This window comes from Oncorhynchus mykiss, chromosome 2 (assembly GCF_057628025.1).
Source record: "Oncorhynchus mykiss isolate SJ-2025 chromosome 2, ASM5762802v1, whole genome shotgun sequence".
Taxonomy (NCBI): Eukaryota; Metazoa; Chordata; class Actinopteri; order Salmoniformes; family Salmonidae; genus Oncorhynchus; species Oncorhynchus mykiss.
Genome location: NC_143023.1, coordinates 34,065,119 through 34,080,009, shown reverse-complemented (window position 1 = coordinate 34,080,009; position 14,891 = coordinate 34,065,119). Strand labels below are relative to the sequence as shown.

The 14,891-nt window shown below is 40.7% G+C and overlaps 1 protein-coding gene across 1 annotated transcript in view; it reads left to right on the top strand.

Annotated features, from left to right (window-relative positions):
• Positions 1–12,594, top strand: part of agmo (alkylglycerol monooxygenase) — a 31,028-nt gene extending 18,434 nt beyond the window's left edge. The window contains 9 exon segments of the mRNA XM_090215051.1: positions 5,581–5,676; positions 7,229–7,295; positions 7,415–7,479; positions 7,514–7,606; positions 8,171–8,258; positions 8,261–8,298; positions 9,355–9,417; positions 12,133–12,217; positions 12,476–12,594. Coding sequence (XP_090071177.1) covers positions 5,581–5,676; positions 7,229–7,295; positions 7,415–7,479; positions 7,514–7,606; positions 8,171–8,258; positions 8,261–8,298; positions 9,355–9,417; positions 12,133–12,217; positions 12,476–12,594 — 714 coding nt within the window.
• The last annotated feature ends 2,297 nt before the right edge of the window (positions 12,595–14,891 follow it).

Here is a 14,891-nt window from a genome sequence, read left to right as displayed (position 1 = left end):
GCACCCGCACATTGACTCTGTACCGGTACCCTGTATATAGCCTCGCTACTGTTATTTTACTGCTGCTGTTTAATTATTTGTTACTGTTATATTTAATTTTTTACATAACACTTGTTTTTTCTTAACTGCATTGTTGGTTAAGGGCTTGTAAGTAGGCATTTCACTGTAAGTTCTACACCTGTTGTATTCGGCGCATGTGACAAATCAAATTAGATTTGATCAGGTGGAAATAATGTACTGCATTACGTATACATTAAACATTTTCATGAATATGTTGTTTCTTTCACAAGATTCGTTTGGATTTAGATGAGTAGACTTCTGCTGCAGTGGCACTAAGACATGAATCACAAGTCATGAATCGTATGTGCTTGACATGGAGTCCCTCACAATTCACTGTTGATTGGGAGAAAATGAAGTAAGAATTCCTCCAAATTCAGAGTTCTCTTTAAGTAGGCCTGACTTAGTGTGTGTGCGTGTGTGTGTGTGTGTGTGCATGAGACTGGAGGATGAGGACAGCATGAAGTATTGCAGTGACAGGGGGGAGCTAGTTGGATGTCCCAGGGTAGGGGTTATTGTGTTATATTTGGCACTTCATGTAAGGATCTCCAATCCAAACACTGAAGGCCCTTCATAGGCCATTACAAATGTGATTGACATGGAATCCAACCACTCGGAGGCCTGCCGATCAAAGACGAAACGTTATGCCAAGGTCTGGTCACGGAGGGGGGCAATTCAAGCAGTTGATTATTTATTACTTTCAAATAGTCTGCGTTCTATTGATTTGGGACTATAGGCTATAACCGATGTCACACTATAGTTGTTGGTGACCTTATTATCTTGCTGAAGGTTGATACAAATGAAAATAAATATGTTTTATTGTCACCTACTGTATACTGGGTAGGTGCAGTGAAATGGGTTGTTTCCAAGGTGAGCCATAGTAGCACTGCGCCCCTGGAGCAAATTAGGGTTAAGTGCCTTGCTCAAGGGCACAATGGCAGATTTCCCCTCTTTGTCGGCTCAGGTATTCGAACCAGCGATTTTTCATTTACTGGCCCAACGCTATTATTTATACACTGCTTAGTAATCACCTGATGTTGCGTTATCTTTCTGGAAGTACACCAAGTTTGTTTTACTGGGTTAAATCAACTCACACTCACCTAGAGCTGGGGGATATGGACAAAAATCCATATTGCCTGAATTGATGAATTAACGATAAATAGATAGAAGTTTATAACATTAATGTTCAACACATTTTGTTTTCTTATCCTTAGTCTGATGGTTGTGGCATCACTTGTCCCATTAACAGTCACTCATATTAGCAAACTTATTTCATTTCACATTTCTCTAGTATAAGCTACTTATCGTAATGAACTATATCAGCAAATTGCCTGCAATAAGTGATTGGTATGGTCGGTGGCAATAATTTTCGGTTTATTGTCCCAACTCTACTCTCACCTCAGTCCACACACCCGTTTGACCTGAAGTCATATGATGCACATTGCAACACATTATTAACACGTGTTCATTTGACTACAGTGTAATGTCTGATCTTAACCCACTACCATTCAAACCAAACCTACAGAGATTCTTCCCTGAAAAATACAGACCTGACCATATTATTATTATTATTTCCATTGACTGTCTCTGTTCCGTTTTGCATATTAGTGTGCCATTATCTACTTATCACTTGATATTCAAAAAATATGCAAAGCCCTATTTGAGACCTGTGGATGTGCAGGCCTCAGCGTTTCTGCACTTGGTGGGAAAGGTTCTCTGTGGCATTTGTTCTCATCATTAAAGGAGTTCCCTCCTGAATAGGGCCTGCCAAACTATGTGATGTCCTGCTGAGTCGCAGGATGAGGACATGGCTTGCAACGAAGCCTAGCAGTTCATACTTCCTACTAGTGACACCCAGCATCAATCTTAACCCGCTACAGCCCCTCAAACCAAAAAAAAGGGTGCTAGCAAAAAATCAAACAATGGCTAGATTATAACTTCTTCTGTGTGTTTCTTTAACAGTTGATCTAGTTCCTCCATGGGCTCTGACAGGAAGAAGTGTAAAAGCACACGTTAACGACTGGAGTTATTACACACAACGTCCATTACTCTTTTTCTCTCTTTCTCATTCCTCTTACCCTCCTGTTCGGTTTATGGTGGAACCACCGATTGAATTCTGTTCCGGAGAGTTGGGAAATTAAGTTTGAAATCCAGTCCAGTAATATCCTCATTGAGCTTTAAAACCAAAATTGTACTCTCACTAGTTTGAACCATCTGTCCTCTCACACTAGTTGATAGCTTGTTGACGTTACAGAGGTGTCGAGTATTGGCAGGCAGTTTTTTTTAAGAGGTGAGAGGGTTCACCCTGTCTCCTAGGCTTTGGGAGTTCCTCAAGGCAAGGCTTGCTGATTTTGATGGTTAGGCCGCAGCTTCGTGGACGTTTCATTTGAGGTGTTTGAGGACCGATCATGGCATTCTCTTCACAGACACATACTGTACACACCTTCACACACACTTTCTACACGGTGTGTTTGTTCAGGTGGCGTCTCTCGACCCATTGGGTTTAATGGCTCTCTGTTTTGATAGAATTCACAAGTTTATTAAACACTGAAAGAGCCATACACTACCTTCAAGATGTCAAGTTAGAATGAACTCTCGAAATAGAACGAATGGAGAGCTAGCCCAGTGAGAATCCGCTCATCGTACGCATGACTATATTTAGCAGGCAAAAATGTGCCTCTCTCCATTTTCAAAACCCAACTTTGTTATCAACTTTAATTAGAGTTGAATTAGTCGTTTGTGTTATAATTTATCGTGTAATCATAGCACAATTGCACATCAGGGCTACCACATGGGTTTTTAATGGGTATTGAGTAACTTTCACTGCTTTTAATGAAATGTATATGTTACTATAGATAGCCTGTATGGGGGCTTTGTGGTCCAGACTTAGCAATGGTTCCTCTACTCCCATGTAGATGAAGCCAAAGCGTTTGAGGGGTGCCACTGCCAAAGAGCACAGAGAAATGGGTGGTCCGGAAACAGCTCGGAGATCCAGTGAAACTTAACAAGCGTGTTTCTTTGGATGTTAAAATGAAGTGTAATCGTAATATTAATGTAGCAAGTATCACAACACAGCAGAGGAATGTAAACTGCAGCACAGGGACATGGCTGGATGGTCAACAGATCTAGACTAATGCTTTCATATCCTCGTTGTCATAATATCGTAATGTCCCCCTATGGTTTGCTTGATTCTTGGTTTGCTATCTTTTCTAAAGACTGGCAATGAGTGTTGTCAGTCGTTTTAAAAATGAAGGTTGCTAATACTTAAAAAAAAATTATATTCAATTATGCAATTAATTCCATTCATTCATTCAATTTCTTCATTTTTTTTATTCAATGAATTCAAAGTGTGTGCAAGCGGAGTGCAAGTGATGACATGCATGTACAGTAGCTATTTGTGCAAAACGCCCAGGCTGTGAAGTGGCACTATGAGCGACCCAATATGGGCGACCCAGACCAAATTCACATAGAAACATGAGTTATAGATATATCATTCTACTTGAAAGCAAGTCAAAGAAGAGGTAGATATTTCCGTGTTTTGTTTTTGTGTCTTTTACTTTCGGTTTTGTACACCAGCTTCCAACAGCTGAAAAAACAATATTTTGGGTTGTGGATAATATATTTCACAGCGGTTTAGACGGTTCAATGATCCCCTACACTATACTAGGTGTCTGGTTAGACTGTAAACTCTCCTTCCAGACCCATATCAAACATCTCCAATCCAAAGTTAAATCTAGAATTGGCTTCCTATTTCGCAACAAAGCATCCTTCACTCATGCTGCCAAACATACCCTTGTAAAACTGACCATCCTACCAATCCTCGACTTTGGCGATGTCATTTACAAAATAGCCTCCAATACCCTACTCAACAAATTGGATGCAGTCTATCACAGTGCAATCCGTTTTGTCACCAAAGCCCCATATACTACCCACCATTGCGACCTGTACGCTCTCGTTGGCTGGCCCTCGCTTCATACTCGTCGCCAAACCCACTGGCTCCATGTCATCTACAAGACCCTGCTAGGTAAAGTCCCCCCTTATCTCAGCTCGCTGGTCACCATAGCATCTCCCACCTGTAGCACACGTTCCAGCAGGTATATCTCTCTAGTCACCCCCAAAACCAATTCTTTCTTTGGCCGCCTCTCCTTCCAGTTCTCTGCTGCCAATGACTGGAACGAACTACAAAAATCTCTGAAACTGGAAACACTTATCTCCCTCACTAGCTTTAAGCACCAACTGTCAGAGCAGCTCACAGATTACTGCACCTGTACATAGCCCACCTATAATTTAGCCCAAACAACTACCTCTTTCCCTACTGTATTTAATTTATTTATTTATTTTGCTTCTTTGCACCCCATTATTTGTATTTTTACTTTGCACTTTCTTCCGTTGCAAATGTACCATTCCAGTGTTTTACTTGCTATATTGTATTTACTTTGCCACCATGGCCTTTTTTTGCCTTTACCTCCCTTCTCACCTCATTTGCTCACATCGTATATAGACTTGTTTATACTGTATTATTGACTGTATGTTTGTTTTACTCCATGTGTAACTCTGTGTTGTTGTATCTGTCGAACTGCTTTGCTTTATCTTGGCCAGGTCGCAATTGTAAATGAGAACTTGTTCTCAACTTGCCTACCTGGTTAAATAAAGGTGAAGTAAATAAAAATAAATAATATCTTATTTTGTCACATAAACTGAAATTAGGCAAACTATTAGTTTTAGCAACCAAGAAATGGGGGAGCGATTTCTACATAGTGCACCTTTAAACCTGTACAGTATAGGAAGTAACGTACTCTTTGCACTTTGCAATTGCCCCTCGTGGTCATTGACAGATTAAAAGCAGGTTGCATTAGAAATGCAGATAAGTCCAACATTTGCTCCTTCACCACAACATATACTGTTATGCACAATGTATGCTATACTGTTCTATAGCCATAGTCATCGAGTACGTTTACATGTACACTAATAATTTTATTTTAAACTGATTAACTGATCATGGCAGTAGGCTGAGTATGACATTAGTCATGTAAAAACCTTACTCTGCTTGTCTTAATCGGCGTACTGTCACAAGTATACGCTGATTAAAACACCCATTTTTGTTGTTGTTGTTGTTGCAATCTTTCGAATGATTAGGACATGTAAACACCTTAAATCGCAGTTTCAGTGGTGTATTTGATATGCGCATGTGCTAGCACCAGCCAAGCGTGCCTCCCTCTTTAGCGCGAGTGAAGTGTATTCAGAACAACTGAAAGTATGCATCTTAGAAGTAGTTTCACATACAAACTTTATATGTCCCAACTCAGAATCAAATAGGCTTCCCAGAAACAACATTGTCACTGTGGTAGTATGTTTATTTTGATTGGTGGTTTCAGATGTGTCCATGTAAACAGGATTATTAGGGAAATAGTTGTTCTTGCAAAGCATGTAAACGATTTAAATTGAACTATTATATTGATCTGACTATCCACAATTATCGTCTTATTGTGTGTATGTAACCGTATTCATTGTGTCTGTCCTCAGGTGTTCTATCTCCCCATGGCGTTGGCAGTACCACCCTCTGTGTTTGCTGTTCACATCCAATTCAACCTGGTCTACCAGTTCTGGATCCACACTGAGGTAGATACAACCCACAGTACCACCCAGTCTCAGGTTACCATCCGCAAGACCTTAGGGCCAACCTGGGTCCTATTCATTAGTGCACACCGTAGCCAAACGTTTTGAAATGGAGAACAAAAATAAGCACTTCTTATTGGATAAGCTTAGGTAGTCTCTCCCCGTTTTGGCCCATTTGCTTCTTTTTTTATGCCTATTTAATGCGACCCTGTTTAATTATGATTATTCATGTAGTCAATATTCTACAAGATTCATTATGTATATTTCCCAATTACTGTAATAGCTTAAACTGTAAAATAATTCAGAGATAAAGCTACTTTGGCTGAAAGTTCTCTCACTCTAGTCCCTATACTATCTGCTGTTAAGGGGAGCTCAAGTCAAACCTGCCTTTAATAAAAAATAATGAGATTTTATGAAATATTCCAAACAGAAGCAAGACCAATCGTTCTCCTTTAAAGTGACTGGTAGTATCATTTTTACAATCCCCAATCGTTAGAGGAATGAAGGGAGTTGGAATCACTTCCATCTTTTACTACACTATTAGTGAAAACAGTCATAAAATCACAATATTCTGTGGGATATAATTTATGATTTCTTTATAGACTTTTTTGATGTTGAGTAATTTATTGGCAAGCGATTCCCAGACCTGATCTGGGGGGAAAAAAGTGAAGTGAAGCGGCAAAACCTTTTTCATTCAAGATAAAACTCTGGCTGTTGCCAGACCACTCATTACATGGAAATAATGATTTAAAAATCATTTCCCAGACTGACTCTACGATCACTGGTAGACTTTAACATCAAAATGTCTGTAAAAGTCACACCCAAAGAAAAATCTGATTCTTCTGAAATATGTGCCTTATGGTATGATCTGTAATGATTGTTTGTGTGTGGTGTGGGTGTGTTTGTGTGTGTGTGTGTGTGTGTGTGTCTGTCTGCTTAATAGAGTGATTGAACAGCCATACGTGTTTGATTATGAATGACTGAGATATTGTTTTGGAATGCTTGTGCATGCATTCATTTGTATTTCTGGAAGGAAGTGTGTGTGTTCATATTAGCTACTATTACAAGCATGCTTGTATGTATACGTGTGTGTACAGTGTGTGTTCAAGTGTACTGTATGTAAGAGCATTATCAACAGTGTCAACTGCTTTATAGTCTTGGCACCGTTCGCCATCCTAGTGTTGCTTTCACTTCAAATCTGATAAATATTGTTCTTTCCATCTGGGAATTTGGCCACCTCATGATTTCCATCATTCTTAAAGCTTAGACCTAACTCATCAAATAAGAAAATGCTTTAGTCTTATAAATAAGGTTTCAAGACAGATACATTTAGTTGTTAACCAAATTGCCAAAAAAGATCCCAGGTTGCACTACCAGTTATAACACAAATTGGCGAGAATCTCTATTACCATATTTTTTTTAGTACAGGACTAGGTTTAATCTATGTTTAATTTATTTATACGGAAACCAGCCCAAATTGTAGCAGCTAGGCTATTACATTTTTTATTTTGTTATTAAAAAATTGTTTCATGTATGTACATTCTCTGTCTTTCAGGTGATCAGAGATATGGGACCTCTGGAGTGGGTCCTAAACACCCCCAGTCACCACAGAGTTCACCACAGTAAGAAAGAAAGCCTCTTCTTCTCTTCTCAAACACACATATTCTTGCCGTACTTGACATGAGCTGATCAGTGCAGTATTGGCGAAAAAGGAAAATGATGTGTTGCATTTCATTGGCAGGGCGAAATTAATATTGCATTGATAAAAATTACAGGGGAAGGTTCACAGGGTGATTGCTTGTTGTAATATGGCATTGTCGGTATAACTACATTCTCTTACTTTGATTTATCAGGTACCTTTGCTCCAGACGGCGATAAAGTTGTCTACGGTCTCGTACACAAAATAAACACATTTGAAGTCCTCCATATTCAGGTTAGTCCCAAGAGAAAATACAAAATGCAAGATTATTTTCTTATTTGCTGTGTTTTATTTTGTACAATGTAAGATATAAACTGCTAGACTATAAATGTATATACAAGCTATCGAAGAGCAAATTGTCACAGTGTTCAGACTGAGCTGACACTGCATGCAAACTGTCTGATTGTCCCCGTATTACATCAGTGGAATCAAACCATTTGTAGAGCAGTTACTCTCAATCACTTTGTAGGAGTAAATGTTACGCCTGGAACAGCCATGCTGTAACCATAACATTATTACGCAACCTTAAACAAACCTCCCAGCAGAGGTGAAAGAATCCAATCAAATGAAATACTAGACGTTGTGTTTGATTATTTTCACTGCCCTTACCGCTGGCAACCTACCGCATGAGCAATGCCTCCCAAATGGAGGAACATTCTCCACACAGTATTAATTAACGCACAGATTAGCATTGACAACAATGAGTATGTAGTAATACCAGGGCTTTTATAGTAAAACTGCTTATGTAATATAATGTGACTGTAATGTGACGGTATATCTTTTATATTTTTGCTTTAGTTCAAGTCCTATAAATACTTGTGGAGGAGGTACAACAGATACAAGAAAGTCTTCATTAAATTAGGCGTCCTCTGGAAAGGACCACATTGGCAAACCCAAAGCTGGGGGATCACGCAGAGGTGCCCGCGGTACTGCCACATTCAAAAGGAAGACACGTTTTGTCATTAGAGGTGGAGAGAAAACGAGAGAGCGATAGTTAGAGAGGGTGTGTAAAGCCGTGGGGAATCATGGAGTGAAAGAGAGTAGGAAGGGGGAGTTGAAGATAGTGTTCTTGCATTTTAGGTGTGTCTGCATTCCCAAAAGGGGCACATTTGACACTTTCATACTTCATTACCTATCATTATGATGCAAAGAAAAACACTATATTTACTGTTCAAATGACTCACGGTGTTCTCACTTGAAAGATTCACATTTTATACAGCCTTTACATGGAAACACCACACCAAATAAATCATTGAGGCCTTTGTAGGGGGAACACAATAAGCTCATTTTCACTTTAAATAGCAAGTCTGTGGGTGCCCTGCTAGGGATCAAAAGGGTGTGTGTGTGTGTATGCTACTATAGTGCCCATCAGGAGCCCCGGCGGTTGGCTTTGAAAAAGCGCTGATGGTGGCACATATTTAGACCTTTCACACTTAAAACAAAACTCCACCCCTCGACTTTATGATTAAATTGTCCCTAAACGCTTGCATGGTGATTCTAAACATGTGGAGGGTGCTGGAATTTGACTGAAATATCTTGAAAGGCTTGCCATTGTAGGCCTAGACGGGTATTTTCTAAGGAGAGAGAGAGAGAGAGGGAGAGTGAGAGAGAGAGAGAGAGTCAGAGTCGAATGTGTTGTCTTTTGAGGCTAAGCAGAGCTGTGGGCTGGAACACCTACAAGGAAACCCACATGTGGCTAACTCACCCAAGACCCCTGGAAAACCCCTGCAAGAATCCTGTACCAATTCAACATCTAGTTCTCTACAATGTTGTGTTTTAAACAAAGTTTAAGGTACATACAGTGTAGATGTTCTATAGTGAATTGTTTGAAAGTATCTTATGATCTGCATATAGACAAGCCATGACAATATGGCCAGTTTAAAAAGAATTGCAGCATTCAGGAATTATGTTATGTTGTCTTATCTTTTTGCTTAGCTGTATTATATTTCTGTTTTAATATTTCTAGTTTATGTCATTGACAGGTTACTGGAGAAGAGCTGCCATACAATCCCAGTTGGCCTCTGCCTTTGCAAGTCTATGTCTGCGTACATGGTCTAATGTTGTTGTGTGTTTACCGGGATCTGTTATGTATTGTCAATCCCAAGAGTTACCAGTCATAGATAATCAACTGGGATTGAAAGCACATGGGCTCTTATCTTATTTTAGCCATTTGAAATAATGTCTTTTTAATTCTGTTCAAAGGAACGAAGTCACAAACATTCTGTTTATTTTATCTGATGACATGCTTCATGTGGTTGTTTTTATACAGTATTTACACAGAACATAGTGACTCTGCTACCATTAAGTCAGAATGACTCACTGTCAGTCCTCTTTAAAATAACCTTTGTCTATTATTTTCCACTCTCAGAGCCAAAAGCCCCCTCCCCCCACTTTCAAAAAACCCAAGTCAGGTTTCCTCAGCAGTTATCTTTGGACTGCTTTTTTCCCCAGGCATAGTTTCAGTTAGCCAAAATGTGATGTCCCACCCAACACTTCAAGCTGAGACAAAATGGCCTGTCTTCATGTGATTCCTACCTCCATGGTGTTCCCTTAGTTGTGGTCCTCCCTCCACATAGGCCCACAGTCAAAGAGTTCCCCCCTCTTATTGGCCACCAGCACAGCAGCTGGTGGTCTAACAGTGAACAATAACACCTTAATTGCCAAGTCAACCACTTCCCAACCATTTCCCAACCTAAATAGCCTTCAGGATGCTGTAATCAGGATTTCCAGGGAAAATAACAAAGTTGGGACCTTGGCCTGACAATAAATCATGTGCATGTATGTATGCATACCTCCATATTCACTAGGCACGTATTTACGATGACTATTGATGATACGGTGTAGCGCAATTTATGGTCTTAGCCTTAATTTAAAGACATTAAAACGTTTCAAACAAATGAAGTTAGCCTTTAATTACATCATGGGTATAGCCTCGTGTAGCTACAGTTTCTTTCAGGTTGGCTAATTTTACGATAAGGACAGACAGGTAAATTGACCAAGTCGAAACGCCAACTCCTCAACTCAGAATCCAACCAATCTCTTGTCCTGAAAATAATAACGGTCGTGATGATAACCATGATAATAACACGTTCATCTCCAGGTCTCTGGGGATATAGAAACAATAACATAATCAGTCGGTTGCTGGAGTCACTGAAGCACCAGCAGATGGTGAATTTCATCTGGGAGTTTTATTTTCACTCACTGTTATTGTTGAAATATGATATGGGACAAAATCATTTTTTTCGCACTAAGCAGGCCTGAAAATCCAATCATTTCAGTTGTGTCTAGCGTCCATTCCCCCAGGGTAGAGATAGTCAAAGTAAAGATCATGTAAACTAACTGACCTGCTTTGACTCCTGGGTAACAGTACCAGTGGGTGCAAGACAGTATAATAACCTAATAAAATGTAATAAATAAATAAAATACAATTGCCAAATAATACATTGCTGAATAGATTTGTAATTAGCTTACAATAACTGTAGTTACTGTATTACTGTCAATTTAGACCTTAAACGTTACTGACTGTAGTGATGGATAAGTTTACTGTGTGTCTTTGGAATCCATGTAATGGAAACGTTGATTCATTACCTCTTATTTGCCCCAATTGAATACATACAGTAGCGCCCCGCCTATACTTTCCCACATGTGGGTTAGGGGAATATAGGGTTTAACGATTATAGTGCCTGTACCATATAAACATTAAGAAATACTACTTTATTGCTTCCTGTTGATATGTTGATGCCATATATGGCCTGCAGGGAATGTGCATTGTTGTGTATGCACTGCATGGAAGGAGACCAGTGACGTTTGCATGTCAGGGCCTCTGAGTGGAGTGTTGAAGATCCAACCCCTGCTCTGGCAGACCAATCTAGTCCCTTAGGAGAAGCTAGTCTTACAGCTGTATTTTAGGTTAGGAACTTAAGGCCATGGATTTTCACCACTCATGTATCCATCCACAGGTTGGGGTTGTGTGCGAACAAAACACAAGCAGCTCACCAAGGTCAATGTCAATGTGTACAGTATAGAACTAGTGTTCCCTATAGTGTATAGTGGTACTGAGAGCTATGTACCGCAACGTCCCTTAGCGGGACAAAACAGACATGGTCAGAAGTAATATCCCTATTATATTGAGCATGAGAAAGGGAAAGGGGATACCTAGTCAGTTGCACAACTGAATGCCTTCAATCGAAATGTGTCTTCCTCATTCAACCCAACCCTTGTGAATCAGAGAGGTGCTGGGGCTGCCTTAATTGTGTGAGTCACGGTTACTGGCAAAACTCTACACTATATTGTGTTGGGGAGCTAGATGTAATATAATAGCTTACTGTGTATAGATGTGTAGTCTGGGCTATTAAAAGGGACATGGTTCATGACTTCACTCGTAGTCAAATCTCCTGTGCCCATAATTCACCATACAGATGCAAGATCTTAATTTGATCCAGCTTGTTTCAATGGGAAAAGAATCCTACAGCAAGAGGAAATGTGAATTATTATGTTGATTATAATTGATGGACATTTTTGTAAGGGTTGATACATTTTTCGTAAGGGAAAATCAAGTCTGAAATTTCAACGAGGAAAGACCAACATCAGAAGCCATTTTAAATCTGAAATACACTGCAAGTTTGACATTTCCTGCGTTGCATGAAAGTTATCCTGCAACAGGGGTTTCAAATTAATATCCTGCATCTGTACTTGATGTTTATGTATTTTTCCCATAACTTTTTCTCAAGATAAGCATTATTTGTGTGTCTATGTTATAGATGCTATCCCAGCTGACTGTTCTGATGATGACTGGCTACATTCTACTCAGTCTGACCTCCATTGGCTTCATCATTGACCAAAACTGTACTGTCACATTTCACTGTTACTGTACTGTTATCCATCACTGTAAATTGCTTGGAATTAGTACACACAGAATGGCCCTCTTCAAGGTTATGTGGTCCAACCCAATTTAAGTCAAACAATTTAGAAGATTGACATGGAAAGAACTGCAATGATGACTGATCAATAGGTTCTCTCATATCTGTTGGATTTCAATGCCATGACTGAATTGACTTGAATCAATTGAGTTCCTTATTGGCGGTTGTTACGTTCTTTCCCTAGGCAGGTCAACGGCATCCATGTTGGAGTTGCTGCGCTGTGTTCTGACGGTGATGCTGCTGCGATACGGCTACATGACGGCACCAGCACCACTGGTTGTGCCCATTGAGGTAGGAGACTGACCGTGCTGCTCCGACAAAACATTTTAGAACCCCCTTTTGGAGAATGATACCATATGCTACTCTAACATTTACAACACAAATTCTTCAAGAGGTGTGATAACTTGGTATCCTACTGTAATGTGAAGCCAGAGATAAAAGTAGGCATTTATCCACGCCATTTCATTGTCCCAAACATATTACTAGGAAATACAGACATACTGTACGTGACAATGAGACAGAAACATACTTTCAGAGGTAACGTTTAGTGTAATACAACCATATTAACCAATCAATAAGAATGTTGTTTTTGACGATGAACGTGTGAAAGAGTGTCAGGAAATAGTGCACTTAGCAGTATGCCCTCCGGGCGATGGTAGGATGGGTGGGGCGTGGTGTGTGGGGAGTAGAGTGTGTGAGTTTGTCTCTGATGATGAGCGGAGTCGACAGCCAGTCTTTAGGGGCCATTAGGCCTAGTTAGAGCATCGGCCCTTCCTGTAGCCAGCCATGCTCTGTGGATAAAGATGCACTGTGTTTAGGTGTGACAGATAGGCCATTACTGTAGCGTGTGTGTGTCCCTGTATCTGTCCATCGTGCCTCATTGTGTTTGTGCGTGTGCGTTAGCGTGTGTATGTGTGCATGTGTGTGTGTGAACCATCACTGGCTCCGGCCCCACATTTACCTGTGATGTATGACTCCAGATGTACGGCTCAATTGACCATAAAATTGCTGTGCGTTTCTGGCACTTGCGGTGGAGATCTAGCTCGTGGCTGACCTCTCATTATTTGCCCTTCTCTCTCCCTCTCTCCCTCTCTCCCTCCCTCCTTTACTCCCTTGTTCCCTGCCATCTCAGGCAGTGCGACCTGCAACACGTCTGGAACCAATTAGTCTAGTCTGCCGCTAACCAAAGCTGGCTGATGAGATTCACACGTGAGCGCTGCGGCTGAATCGCTACTTTTATTGTGTGACTGCACATCTGCACACTCAGGTGTTCAAAAAGGAGACTGGAGTTTTTTCCCAGCCCCTTTTTTTTCAAGATGATAAAAACTAATAAATGTTGTGAATTCATTACAAATGCATTCAACTTCAACTTGAAAAACGTGTTCATCGTGATTTATTCACTACATGCTACATGGCAGTATTTTCTCCATGACATCTTTGTTTTATATACTCTGTCTGTGAATGAGTCATTAGGCCCTATTCGTTGTCTCAGTATTTCAGTTGGAGCGTAATAAATGTCACCTAAGCAAGTGGTGCCCATTGAAAAGCGTTGTGATTTTCATGAAACGTTTCCTGACTTTGTACCTTGTTCCCCATTGCTAGAAGTGAGGCAACAAAGAAACCGAGGTACGGTAATGATATATTGTCCTGACGTGTGAGGTGAACGGCCAACTCTTTGCTGCTGGCGGCTAGGCGTTTTGAAGTCGCGCCGATCAATTCATGCCGGGGACTCAAAGTGGAGGGAAGTTCACATTTCATTGTAGTCACTCATTCGATTCCACTATTAAAAAAGAACTACAAAAAATAGGTTGAGTTTAAGCACTCAAAGCCCACTGGCATGATATACAGCACCCTTAAAGCTCACTGTGGTATTTATAGTGGCTCTGGATATTTCCCTTGTAAAGCTGCAGGCTTGACCTGTAAACCAAGGCTGGGGTACCTCTCACCCTCCCTTCCCCACCCACACCCAATGTCTGAGTGGCACACATGGAGCCAGGCTGTATTAGGTAGAATGGTGGTGTGTGGGCGGGCGTAAAGTGTGTGTGTGTGTGTGTGTGTGTGAGAGAGAATATGTGTGTGTGTGCGTGTGTGAGAGAGAGAGAGAATATATATTTGTGTGTGTATGTACGTGTGTGTGTGTGTCTGTGTGCCTGCATGCTTGCGTATATGTGCGTGTGTGTGCCAGTGCATTTACACTGAATGTTTGTGCGTGCATGTGTCTGTGTGTGGTTATGATTAGGGGCTGGGCGTTGAGACTTGGGAGGACTGGCCTGTAATGATGTAACATATGGTTTTTAGGCCCATGGTCTGTCTGCCTGAAGGCCTGAAGGCATAAGGGAACGTGCTGTAGATCCCGGTTGGACTCTGTCTCACAGTCATTAAGGAGCTACTCTCCCAACAGGTTAACCCCCTGACTAGTGAAGTCATAGCAATTTAAGAGACATAATAAAAATACACCTGTCCTCCTGTGGACCGGTGTATTGGAAAAGGAACCTCTGAGCGGCTCTTCTCAGCCCTGCTGTGAGAATGATGAATCACTTTGTATTCAAAATGAGTCGCTCACTGCACAACCAATGAGAAAAGAGTTGTCTGTAGTCAGA